Genomic DNA, 10,920 nt, shown 5'->3' with positions numbered 1-10,920 from the left:
CGTGGCCGCCCCGCGGCGCGCCCGTAGCGCCGCCATGCCGACTGAGGGCACGAAGCAAGGGCGCACGCCCAGCTCCCGCGCGCTTCCCGTTGGCCCCGGATGTGACTGTTGGGCCGGGCGCCTCGTGCCCTACGCTTGTTGGGATTGGGCGTCCCGGAGTGAGGTCATCACGAGGCGCCGAGGAGGGGAGCGCGCCGAGCAGGTATGAGTCTGCCGCTGGTGGGTCCCTGGCTGCCCTCCAGTCCCTTTTCCGCTTCTTGGCTCCGTGGCCTCGCTCAACGGTCTTCGGCTTTTTTTCTCTTTTTCCCAGCGAGGTTTCCCTGTGTCTGGGTCCTGTACCAGACGCCGACGTAACACTTGGAATTTCTCCTTGCCACCCGAGTCCTGGCTGCCACCTTCGTCCTGAAGTTGGGGCGTCTTTACCTTCGGCCGTCTTTTCCTGGGCAAGCCCTCGTATTTCTCGGACTATCGATACTTACGTGCCCCAGCTTCTATTCGGAAAATACGGTGGCCACTTTTGCACACCGCTCAACCCCCAACCTTTTGAGAACCTGCAGTGTCTATGAAGTGCTGGTTAGAACATTGTTTGGGATGAAATGTACTCATTCCCAGACCACCGCATTGTAGATGTGTTAAGGCAGTGTGTATTTGTTCATTAAAATATTCCGATAGGGAGAAAGCTGTGGAGGCCATGATTATAAATGGTTTTATAACAAGGAAAGATTTGCCCCATTATTTGATTATGCTGAATCTTAAAAAAATTTTTTTATTAAAAGATCATTTTATTGGGGCTCTTACAACTCGTATTACAATCCATATATCAATTGTATCCGGCATATTTGTACATATGTAGGCATTTTTCTTTTCTATACATTTACTTTCTATTGAGCCCTTGGTATCAGCTCCTACCCCCTCCCTTGTGACCCCTTGATAGATTGTTATTATTATTTTCATATTTCACACCGACCGCTGCCACCCTTCCCCCCTGGCTTCTGTTATTCTTCCCCCTGGAGGGGGGGGTGTGGCTATGGGTCAGTCATTGCTATCTCTTCCCCCTCCCTATCTCTTTCCCATTCCTGTACCTGAATTCCGTGTGTTGTGAGATGCTGACTCTTATTAGGTGGCCAGAAAGGTTTTGCTGGAAGTTTCTAAAGGGTGCTTAGTAAGAGAATAATGACCACAGTGTGAGCCAGACACACCTTTAAGCCGGTTTTAATTCCTCAAACAATGCTAGGAGGTTAAGAAATGATAATACTGGGGTTGATAGACAACCTTAGTAGTTAACTACAGTGTCTTACAACTATTATGTATTAAAAACTCCTAACATTCTGTTGTATATAATCTATCTTTTAATGGTACAATTCTCCAAAAGGGTACAATTCTCCAAGTTCAGCAACTACCTTTCCTATTCTCTGATATATGATGTTTGAATATTACTAGGTCCTTCTTGTTTAATGTCTTTTATTCTCCAAGCTCAGTAACCCAAGATTCTTTTCATTCTTACTTATATGTTTGCAGTGGATCACGTTTATGAGGTCTTTTTAGCCATGGTCTTACCACTAGAACTTTGGGGAGACGCATGCACATATGGGGCTTGTGGCCCACTGAGGTATTGGACAGCTTAGTGTTAATTCAAATAAGATACATGGAACCCTTTTGGAGAATTGTACCATTTTGCCATCCCACTGGGCTTGAAATGAGACACCCTAGAAACAAAAAGGGGGGAACCACTACCACCAAGAAGAGATGGGGGCAGCGTGTGTCCTTTGGACCCAGAGTCCCTTCACCAAGAACCTTCTAGGCCCAGGGTACAGAGAGCTGTTTAACACTAGAGAGGGCGAGAAGCAGTGACCAAAAGGTTGATAGTACTGTGGGCTTCCTGACCTGCAAAGCAAGAATGTTGAACACCTTTGGACAGGAATCTTTGCTGATGGAGAGGGGGTGCTTGTGGGCATTTATCTTTGGAGCTAAAGAGCTTGGTAACAGTTGCAGGGCAGAGCCTGGGTCAGCCCAATAGACCTGAGGGGCCAAGAGGCTGAAGGCCAGGAAGAGATATGACTGAAAATAGGCTGTGCCTTTTCTGGTCCAGAATTGTCACATGTTACTTCCCTAATAAACCCAATGCTATTAAGTCAATTCCAACTTACATTGTCCCTATATAGGGTTTCCAGGGCTGTAAATCTATACAGGAGCGGGTAGTCTTTTCTTTGTCCCACGGAGTGTCTGGTGGCTTTGAACTCTTGACTTTGTGGTTAGCTGTCCAGTTCTTACCCAAGAGTGCCACTAAGACTCCTTCTAATAAACCCTATGATCATAAGCATATGAGTTCTGTATGGCCTCAGCAGAGAAGTAGAGTGCAGTGGGAGGAATCATTGGTGTCAGAATTGTTTAAAAAAGAAAAAGTTGGTAGAGACAGTAACTGGGTTAATGGTTCCTTGGGAGTATGGCAGGGGGCGTTAAAGGGAAATGGGGAGCTAATAACAATGAGTACAGGATTGAAGAAAATGTTCTAAAACTGATGGTGGTGATGACCTTCACCTCACAGAAGCCATCCTTGTGATTCTCCCCCTCATGAAGTTAAGAATAGGTCAAATGCCCCTGTGAGACGTGTTTCCATAATGTTAGTGCCACAGCTCTTCCAATTATTTTGTGTACAATCCAACTTCACAGAACTAACCATATGGAAACTTCAAATCTGGGGAAACCTTGAACTATACCAATTGTAGTAATGCTGACTCCTCCTCCTCCTTCTATTCACTGCCATCAAGTCGATTCTGAAACATAGTGACCCTTTAGGACAGAGGAGAACTGCCCCTGTGGGTTTCAGAGACTAAATCTTTATGGGAATAGAAAGCCTCATCTTTCTCTCTTGGAGAAACTGATGGGTGTTTTGCCTTATTTTTTAATCTTAAGGATAAGTACAGTTGGTCCATCTGAGAAGAGGTCACAGGATCAGGCACAATGAACAGCTTTAAAGACACATACACACCTGAAACAAAACGCTGACATTGAGTTCATTGTGACCCACAGCAACGCTATAGGATTTCAGAGACAGTAAATCTTTATAGGAGCAGCTGGTGGACTCATTAGGAGGACAAGTGGCTAAGTGGAGATGTGACTGAAGCAAAGTGGTTAGAGTAGAGACCATTCAACTATTAAAGCTGTCAGCCTGTACTGTGTTGTTTACAAGATAGGTGAAGTGGAGCCTCTGAAGGTGAGGTTATTCCTGTGCTACTCCCGTTCTGTCATGAAGGTGACATTCAGCAGCAGACTACCTCCCAAGTGACCCAGGTAGAATTTCAGAGGAGGAAAAGATTGCCTTTATCCTTATCTCCTATTTCTGTCTACAGATCTTGTATTTACTCGTCACCTTCCTCTCCCCTGTGTTCAGTACCCTCACTCTGCCCTCAAACTGGAAAGAACCCTTTCTAAAAATGCTCCCAAATTACCCCACCTCTCCTCCACCCCGCCGTGATCTCATTAGGTGTTGGAAGGAATCTATTATCTAATTAAAACTCACAATAGGGTATGATTAATTTCTGTGCTTGACCTTCCTTTAAGGTATCTACATATGAGAAGAGGCACTTTGTTGACCTGATACTGAATATGCAGATGGTAGATTTTCCAGTCCCAATAACATATTTATGAAAGATTGTTTCTTCTAGCCAATTATGAATTGAGAGAAAGTTCATAGAGCAGATCATCAGTTTTACATTCAGCAATCCCCCCACGCTTCTCTGCATCTCATTCATTACAATCCCCTCCCTGCACCACCACTCATCCTATCTCTTCCCTAGGTTTCCTGCCTCCAGTTCTCCTCTCCTAACCCTTCTGAACTTCGTTCTTGGGCAGAACATCTGGCTCCCTTGATCTCAAATGATTGATTATTCTGAGGCGTATAGACCTGTCTATTGTTTGGCTGATTATTGAGTCACAGGGGTGAGTTCAGTTCCTTAACTGCAGAGTGACCCAAGAGCCATAGTTTGGACGGTTCCCCTAGTCTCTATCCTACCATTAAGCTAGTCTTTTCAATGATTTTGAGCTTGTTCCTCCTTTTGTTTCTCACTCTGAGAACTTCTGCCAGGATCACTTTCAGAACAGTTGGTAATGGTAGCTGTGTACCATCTAGTTGTTCTATTGTAGATTAAGTAATAGAGCCAGATGTTCTGAAAGATTGATTTGATTGAACTCAGATTGAATTGCATTTTCCCCTGCTACTAACAGCAATCTGATAAAAAAAAACTCTTGATGAAGGTCTTTGGGTGTATTTCAAACAATAATAAATGTTATCAATTAAGTAAATAATTTTAAAGGCTCTGGTTTAACCATTGATCAATATCCTGAATGTTAAGCGCTAAGAGCCTCACAGAGTGTATGGATTTCTGGGGCTTCCCAATTCCTTGTTAGCATGTTTTATGACCAGCTATGAGTGTGATCTATACTCATAACATATACTCAATACTACCTGTGTGTTGTAGAGATTACAAGTTTAGTTTGTTTGTAAATTTCTGTTATATTGCATTGGGGAGAAAGACTGTGGTGTCAACTCCCATAAACAGTTACAGTCAGAAACTCAACAAGGATCTGCTCTGTCCCATAGGGTTGTTGTGAGTGCATTTACTTGATGACAGGGAGTCGTAAGAGTCGTATAGTAGTAGTTACAGAGAGTTTAAGCTAGAACTGCCCTTGAATTTTGTGAGATTAACAGCTACAGTTACTACTGGGTCTATTATGGAAAATTGTATTGGAATTGTATTGCTGCTTATAAAAGTCCCTTTTTGCACTAAATCCCTTTACCTATAAATTGAGTTAGAACTTTCCAAAAAAGATTTATATTAGGAAGGAAGTCTACTAAAACTTTGTTTGTTAATTAATATCTACTGAAATCTCTGTAGGTGAATATATGGTGGAGAAATAGAAATACCAGAAACTCTTACTCATCCTTGCTTTAGAGAAAATATGAATCCCAGTAAGAATCCCAAACCCGTGTGCACAAAAAACTCAGCAAATATTAATGCTATAGAGTGCACACTGCACATTTTTGGACTTTAAAGTTAATTCATGGTGATAAAATTAAAACTGCAATTTAGGAAAGATGTGATCAGCACCTTAAAGGTCCCTAATGGGGTTAAAACAAAGTTATTTGTAACTTTTTAAAAATAGTTTCGTTGGCATATGGTTCACATTTTCACCACTTTTAGTTTAATCATATTAAGAAGAGTTGTACAATCATCACCACATTCAATTTTGAGACTCTGGCAGACCAACAGAGTGACCCCAGAGCTCACTCAAAAACATATTCAATAAATAAATAAATAAAACGGTATTCAGATAAAATTGATCACATAGCAATACCGCAGTCTTTTAAAGATATTTTTCTTAATATAAATACATGAGTGGACTTCAAAAAGTTCATGGAAATTGGAATTAAAATACAGTGGAATTTTTCCGTAGACTATAGCTCATAGTTAGCATTTATTCCTGTGAGCTTCACATTAAAGACGGGAGGGCCCAGCTTGCTTGTGTCCCCAGTGGCAAGGGAAGTCCATTTATGCATGTGCCAGCTAGCATGCCACAGCTCTATTCGAAGACCCTCTGTACACTTGATCTTTAGATGTCTTTTTTTTAAATGTATTTTTATATATTTTTTAATCGTTTTATTAGGAGCTCATACAACTCATCACAATCCATACATACATCAATTGTGTAAAGCACATTTGTACATTCATTGTCCTCATCATTCTCAAAGCATCCGTTCTCCACCCAAGCCCCTGGCATTAGCTCCTCATTTTTCCCCTCCCTCCTCGCTCCCCCCTCCCTCATGAACCCTTGATAATTTACAAATTATTATTTTGTCATAGCTTGCTAGATATCTTTTAAAAATATTTAAATATGACCGCATTGACAAATTCCTTCCACTGAGTTCTTATATAAAACACAAAAGTATAATGTTGCCCCTCCTTTCCAGAGTCTTCTGGACCGTCATGGCAGTCAAGTGGACAGGCGAACATTCTTCTCCTATTCTCTGCCTGAATGCAAGTAAAGAAGGGGTTGTGGCTTCTGGTGCAGAAGGTGGAGATCTCATGACTTGGGGTGAAGATGGGACTCCATTAGGACACGTACAGTTCCAAGGAGCTGATGATGTTACCAGTGTTGTATTTTCCAACACCTGTCCCACCAAGTTGTATGCTTCACATGGAGAAACCATTAGCATACTGGATGTCAGATCCCTCAAAGGCTCCCTCGACTGTTTCCACGTAAATGAAGAAGAAATCAATTGTCTTTCGCTGAATGAAACGGAAAGCCTGCTGGCTTCTGCTGATGACTCTGGGGCCATCAAAGTCCTGGACTTGGGAAATAAGAAAGTTAGTAGATCCTTGAGGAGACATTCTAATATCTGTTCCTCTGTCGCTTTTCGGCCTCAAAGACCTCAGAGCCTGGTGTCATGTGGACTGGATATGCAGGTGAGGCATTTGCAGAGAGTACTTGGCTAATTGCTAAATGGGACTTGTTAACAGAATCAAATTACTGATCTGGCTAAATATATCTTTGTAATGTCTATCCTCTACCAATATGTCTGATCCATGAACCATAAGCATTGCTTCTAATGCACATTTAATGCTAGCCAGACAAAACCTAGTAGATTTTATTTGCAAAATAATCATTACTCCTAAAGTTGTCTTTTCTCTATTCTTTGAGACCTTTCTAAAACATTCATTGTACTTGGTTCTGAACAGCAATGTAAATGCACAAAAGGGAGCGCAGAAGGCAGAGTGTCACCGTCCTCTGCAAGCCGTGTTGTCACATCAGTTGGAGGGGCTGGGTCTGTGGTGTGCCTTCAGCATTTTAGGGTGCACCGGTGGAAGGGAATCCAGGAACATCTGCAAGTTCGCTCTCATCTGAAGAAAGGCCATCAGGAGAATATGTATACTTAGAAACTGGAATTGGGGGTGTTTTGGTTTTCATGAGGGAAGGAGTTGGAATGTGCCAGCCTACACAGGAGGAGATGTCACAGGGAAGCAGAATTTTGCTTAAGATAAAGACAGAACTTTCCAGAAGCATAGTCTTCCCAGTGCGAGATGTGCTTCCTCTTGAGAGAATAAATCCCAGCGGTGAGCGTAGTCATGACTTCTGTTTGTTGAGCCCTTACTAATAGATGCCAGTAGTGTGCATGTATTTGTTTTTAGGCTAATTTCCCTTTTCACGAATGAGGAAACAGAGATTTAAATTAAATATCCACGCCACTCCCTAAATTGGGATTCTAGCCACAGCCTCTCTGGTTTCAAAGCCTGTGTGTTTTCTTCTATGACACCAGAGACATTCAGGTAGCATGTCATCAGTGTGTGGTAAGAAAGGTTCTGGGTTTGTAACTATTGTGTATTAATGACCTTGCCCAGGACTGCTTTAGGCATGTAATCCACATTCTCAGTTATGTACACTTCGCCGACATCAGCCGAATTGGTCAGGTTGTGTAACCATCCTCCCTGACTAAAATGAACTCATCACGCCTTAAGAACCTTCTCTAACCTTCTGAGTTACCATTCCCCATTCAATCCCATATAGATAATTCTTTCGAAGAGCACAGTGCTCAGAGAAGACTGTGGTAATTAAAACGAACTATTGTTGGGCTTAAAGAAGAGTTCAAGGGATATTTTTCCAGTTTAACAATTATCTCAGGGCAATAATTCTGGGGCTCGTTCAACCTCTTTAGCTCCAGAAATCTAGATTACATGAATACTTTTCATTTCTTTATTTTGAAAACAGGTGCTAATGGGAATAATCATACTGATGGTAAGAAAATCACTGTGACTAGAAAACAGAATACTTAGTAGCATCAGGGATGCTAATCTTAGCATTTCATTTCTGTGCTTTTGACCGTCCAAATAAGATCGCTTGTACCCTACTGTCCATTTCAAATATGAGACGCCATTCAGCGTAATACTAGATGATCAAATAAAACTGAATCTTCTCGGGTTTAGACTGTTTTCCTCTCCAAACTGGTCACTGTGGGAAGAGAATAAAATCACTAGGTGTTACAATGTACAACCTATTCACAACTCTTTATGGATTTGTTTTAAACAGATTTTAATTTTAATTTCCATTTCAGCCACTTAAGTCCAAGAGAATGATAAGAGAGCAAGAAAAAGCCTGGTCAGACTTCAAGGTCTCTTGTTAGTGAGCAGACATGTTTGGATTTCTGCACGTGTCTCGGCATTTTACTAGGCCGTGGCAAAGATGAGTGACCTGGAGAAGCTAATAGTGCACATCCACTGCTGGAGTGGGCTAGTCTGCACTGTGGGAACCAGCTATCACAAAGACAGAAGTAGGCCACAGTAGAGAGAGAAGCCTTTTTGGAAAGAAAGGGCCCTGAGCTACATCCCTAGAATGGGTGGTTTGGGTACATGAAAGCAAAGAAAAAGCATTTCAGGTTGAAGTAGTGTGATGCAGATTCCAGATTTAATTTTTATTTAGTTGATAAACCTCTTTTTTGTAACTACAATAGATTAAGTAAATTGCATAATCTTGGGCTTTACTTAAAGAGAGAAGAATAGAATGGCTTAAATTGGCAGCTGCTTAAAATTTTGTGTTAATGAGGTTTAATTTAAAATTACTCAAGATTTTTTTGGTAAATTCTACTCAACTTCCTTTAACATTCTAGTTTTAGCACCAGGACATGTTGGGATAGTAGTAACTGGGTTTTGTTTTTGTACTACTAATTATTCTCAGACTACTTGGATGGTTTTATTAAAAGCTGCCACACATGGTAGTTGAGCCAAATGATGAAAACTCTGTAACCATATGACTCTTGGCCCTTCTTTATTTAAAGGTGATGCTATGGAACCTCCAGAAAGCCCGGCCACTCTGGATTACAAATTTACAGGAGGATGAATCAGAAGACATGGAGGGCCCACAGTCACCTGGTCAGCTCTTAAACCCTGCACTAGCACACTCTATCTCTGTGGCATCTTGTGGCAATATTTTCAGTTGTGGTGCAGAAGATGGGAAGGTTCGAATCTTTAGGGTGGTGGGAGTCAAGTGTGAATGGGAACTGGGGTTTAAGGCTCACACCCTGGGGGTGTCCCAGGTCAGCTTTTTGCCAGAGTCTTATTTGCTGCTTACTGGAGGAAATGATGGAAAGATAATGCTGTGGGATGTGAGCAGTGAAGTCCAGAAAAAACAGAAGAGCCCTACAAAACAAGTCCACAAGAGGAAAAGTAAAAGAGCAACTTACACCAAGCAGGGTCGCAGCGCTAGTGCTTCCGGAACAGACGAAGCGGAATGTGGCAACATTTTACCAACGCTGACTATTACACACGGAGAAAAAGTGAACTGGCTCTTGGGTACAACGCTAAAGGGATGCCAAAATATATTAGTAGCTGATCAGACTAGTTGTATATCTGTATATCCCTTAAATGAAATTTAAATCTAATAAAAGTATTTGAATAACTGTTTTTTGGAGCTTTAAAATAAATCCTAATTCATTTAGATTGCCATGTGTAGAATCATACCGTTCTATTGTATAAATTTGAAGACACTTGTGGAAAGAATGCTTGGGTTGTACTTCACATAGTAAAATATTAAATTTTGGGATAAGACAAGTAATACTCATTAAATATTGATGATATAGCAGCCATTTAACTTTAATTCAGCTTTATTCCAAATCAAAAAGTGGATGATACCCTTCATTTTAATGCTGCAGGAATCAAAGCTCAGAGATGTTAAGTAGCCTATGGAAAATTAAAAGCTTGCTTATCTGGAAAGGACTTTGGTTGCCTTGTCCAACCTGCTGGCTTAGGGAAGCGCATACGCGGACTCAGATATGGTCGCTGCATTATTTGCTGCACTGTTAGCTGCTGCAGCGTGGCCTCTGACTCCTGGTGACTCCGTGTGCAACAGAGCAGGACTTTTGTGATTAGTGGGGTTCTCATTGGCTGACTTTTGGAAGTTGGTCTGCTGGGTCTTTCCTCCTAAGCTGCCAACCCTCACTGAAATCTGCTCAGCAGCATCACAGATGCGCCTCCACTAACGGTAGTGGCTGTGTTTGGGGGCATTGGCTGGGAATCAAACCCAGGTCTGTATGCAAGGCGAGAGGTCTACCACTGAACTCGGGAATCTTTCCAAGTTGGAAGACAAAACATTGTCTTTCCTGAAGTCTTGGAGGAAATTACCTTTTACTAAAGTTTTTATTTTGGTGGTGTTGAAGAAAATTAAATATACTATGGACAGCCGGAAGCATGAGCAAACCTGTCATGGAAGAAGTATAGTCAGAATGTGCCTTAGAAATGATGATGGCATCATCAGAACAAAAAAATCTTACCATAGTGAATGATGGGAGTACGGAGTGGAGACCCAAAGCCCATGAGTAGGCCACTGGAGATCCCCTTACAGAGGGGTCTCGGGAAGGAGATGAGCCAGTCAGGGTGCGATGTAACAACGATGAAAAATACAACTTTCCTCTAGTTCCTAAATGTTTGCTCCTCGCTCCCACTACCAAGTCTGGCTAGACCAGATGGGAACTGAAAATACAGAGAATCCAGGGTGGATGAGCCCTACAGGACCAGTGGTGTGAGTGGCGATACTGGGAGGGTAGAGGGAGAGTGGGTAGGAAAGAGGGAACCGATTACAAGGAACTATATGTGACCTCCTCCCTGGTGGACGGACAACAGAAAAGTGGGTGAAGGGAGATGTCGGACAGGGAAAGATATGACAAAAAAAACAATTTATAAACTATCAAGGGCTCATGAGGGAGGGGGGAGTAGGGAGGGAGGGGAAAAATGAGGACCTAATGCCGGGGGTTTAAGTGGAGAGATAATGTTTTGAGAATGATGAGGACAATGAATGTACAAATGCACCTTACACAATTGATGTGTGTATGGATTGTGGTAAGAATTGTATGAGCCCCTAATAAAATGATTTTTA

General features: G+C 42.0%; 1 protein-coding gene across 1 annotated transcript; it reads left to right on the top strand.

Annotated features, from left to right (window-relative positions):
- The first annotated feature begins 179 nt into the window (after window positions 1-179).
- Window positions 180-9,452, top strand: WDR53 (WD repeat domain 53). Its single transcript, XM_004712330.3, has 3 exons — window positions 180-202; window positions 5,969-6,464; window positions 8,828-9,452. Exons 2-3 carry the CDS (start codon window positions 5,985-5,987, stop codon window positions 9,422-9,424), a joined length of 1,077 nt encoding a protein of 358 aa, XP_004712387.1. The 5' UTR covers window positions 180-202; window positions 5,969-5,984; the 3' UTR covers window positions 9,425-9,452.
- The last annotated feature ends 1,468 nt before the right edge of the window (window positions 9,453-10,920 follow it).

Source organism: Echinops telfairi, unplaced genomic scaffold, assembly GCF_000313985.2.
Source record: "Echinops telfairi isolate 266 unplaced genomic scaffold, ASM31398v2 ScPeMD7_17;HRSCAF=63, whole genome shotgun sequence".
In the NCBI taxonomy this organism is placed as follows: Eukaryota; Metazoa; Chordata; class Mammalia; order Afrosoricida; family Tenrecidae; genus Echinops; species Echinops telfairi.
This window is presented reverse-complemented; position numbering and strand designations above follow the sequence as displayed.

What these genes read in the sequence shown, in the direction of transcription:
- WDR53 (XM_004712330.3), top strand. Translation starts at nt 5,985, where the DNA reads ATGGCAGTCAAGTGGACAGGCGAACATTCTTCTCCTATTCTCTGCCTG. An exon ending in CATGTGGACTGGATATGCAG is followed by an intron (nt 6,465 to 8,827) that starts GTGAGGCATTTG and finishes CTTTATTTAAAG; the next exon opens with GTGATGCTATGGAACCTCCA.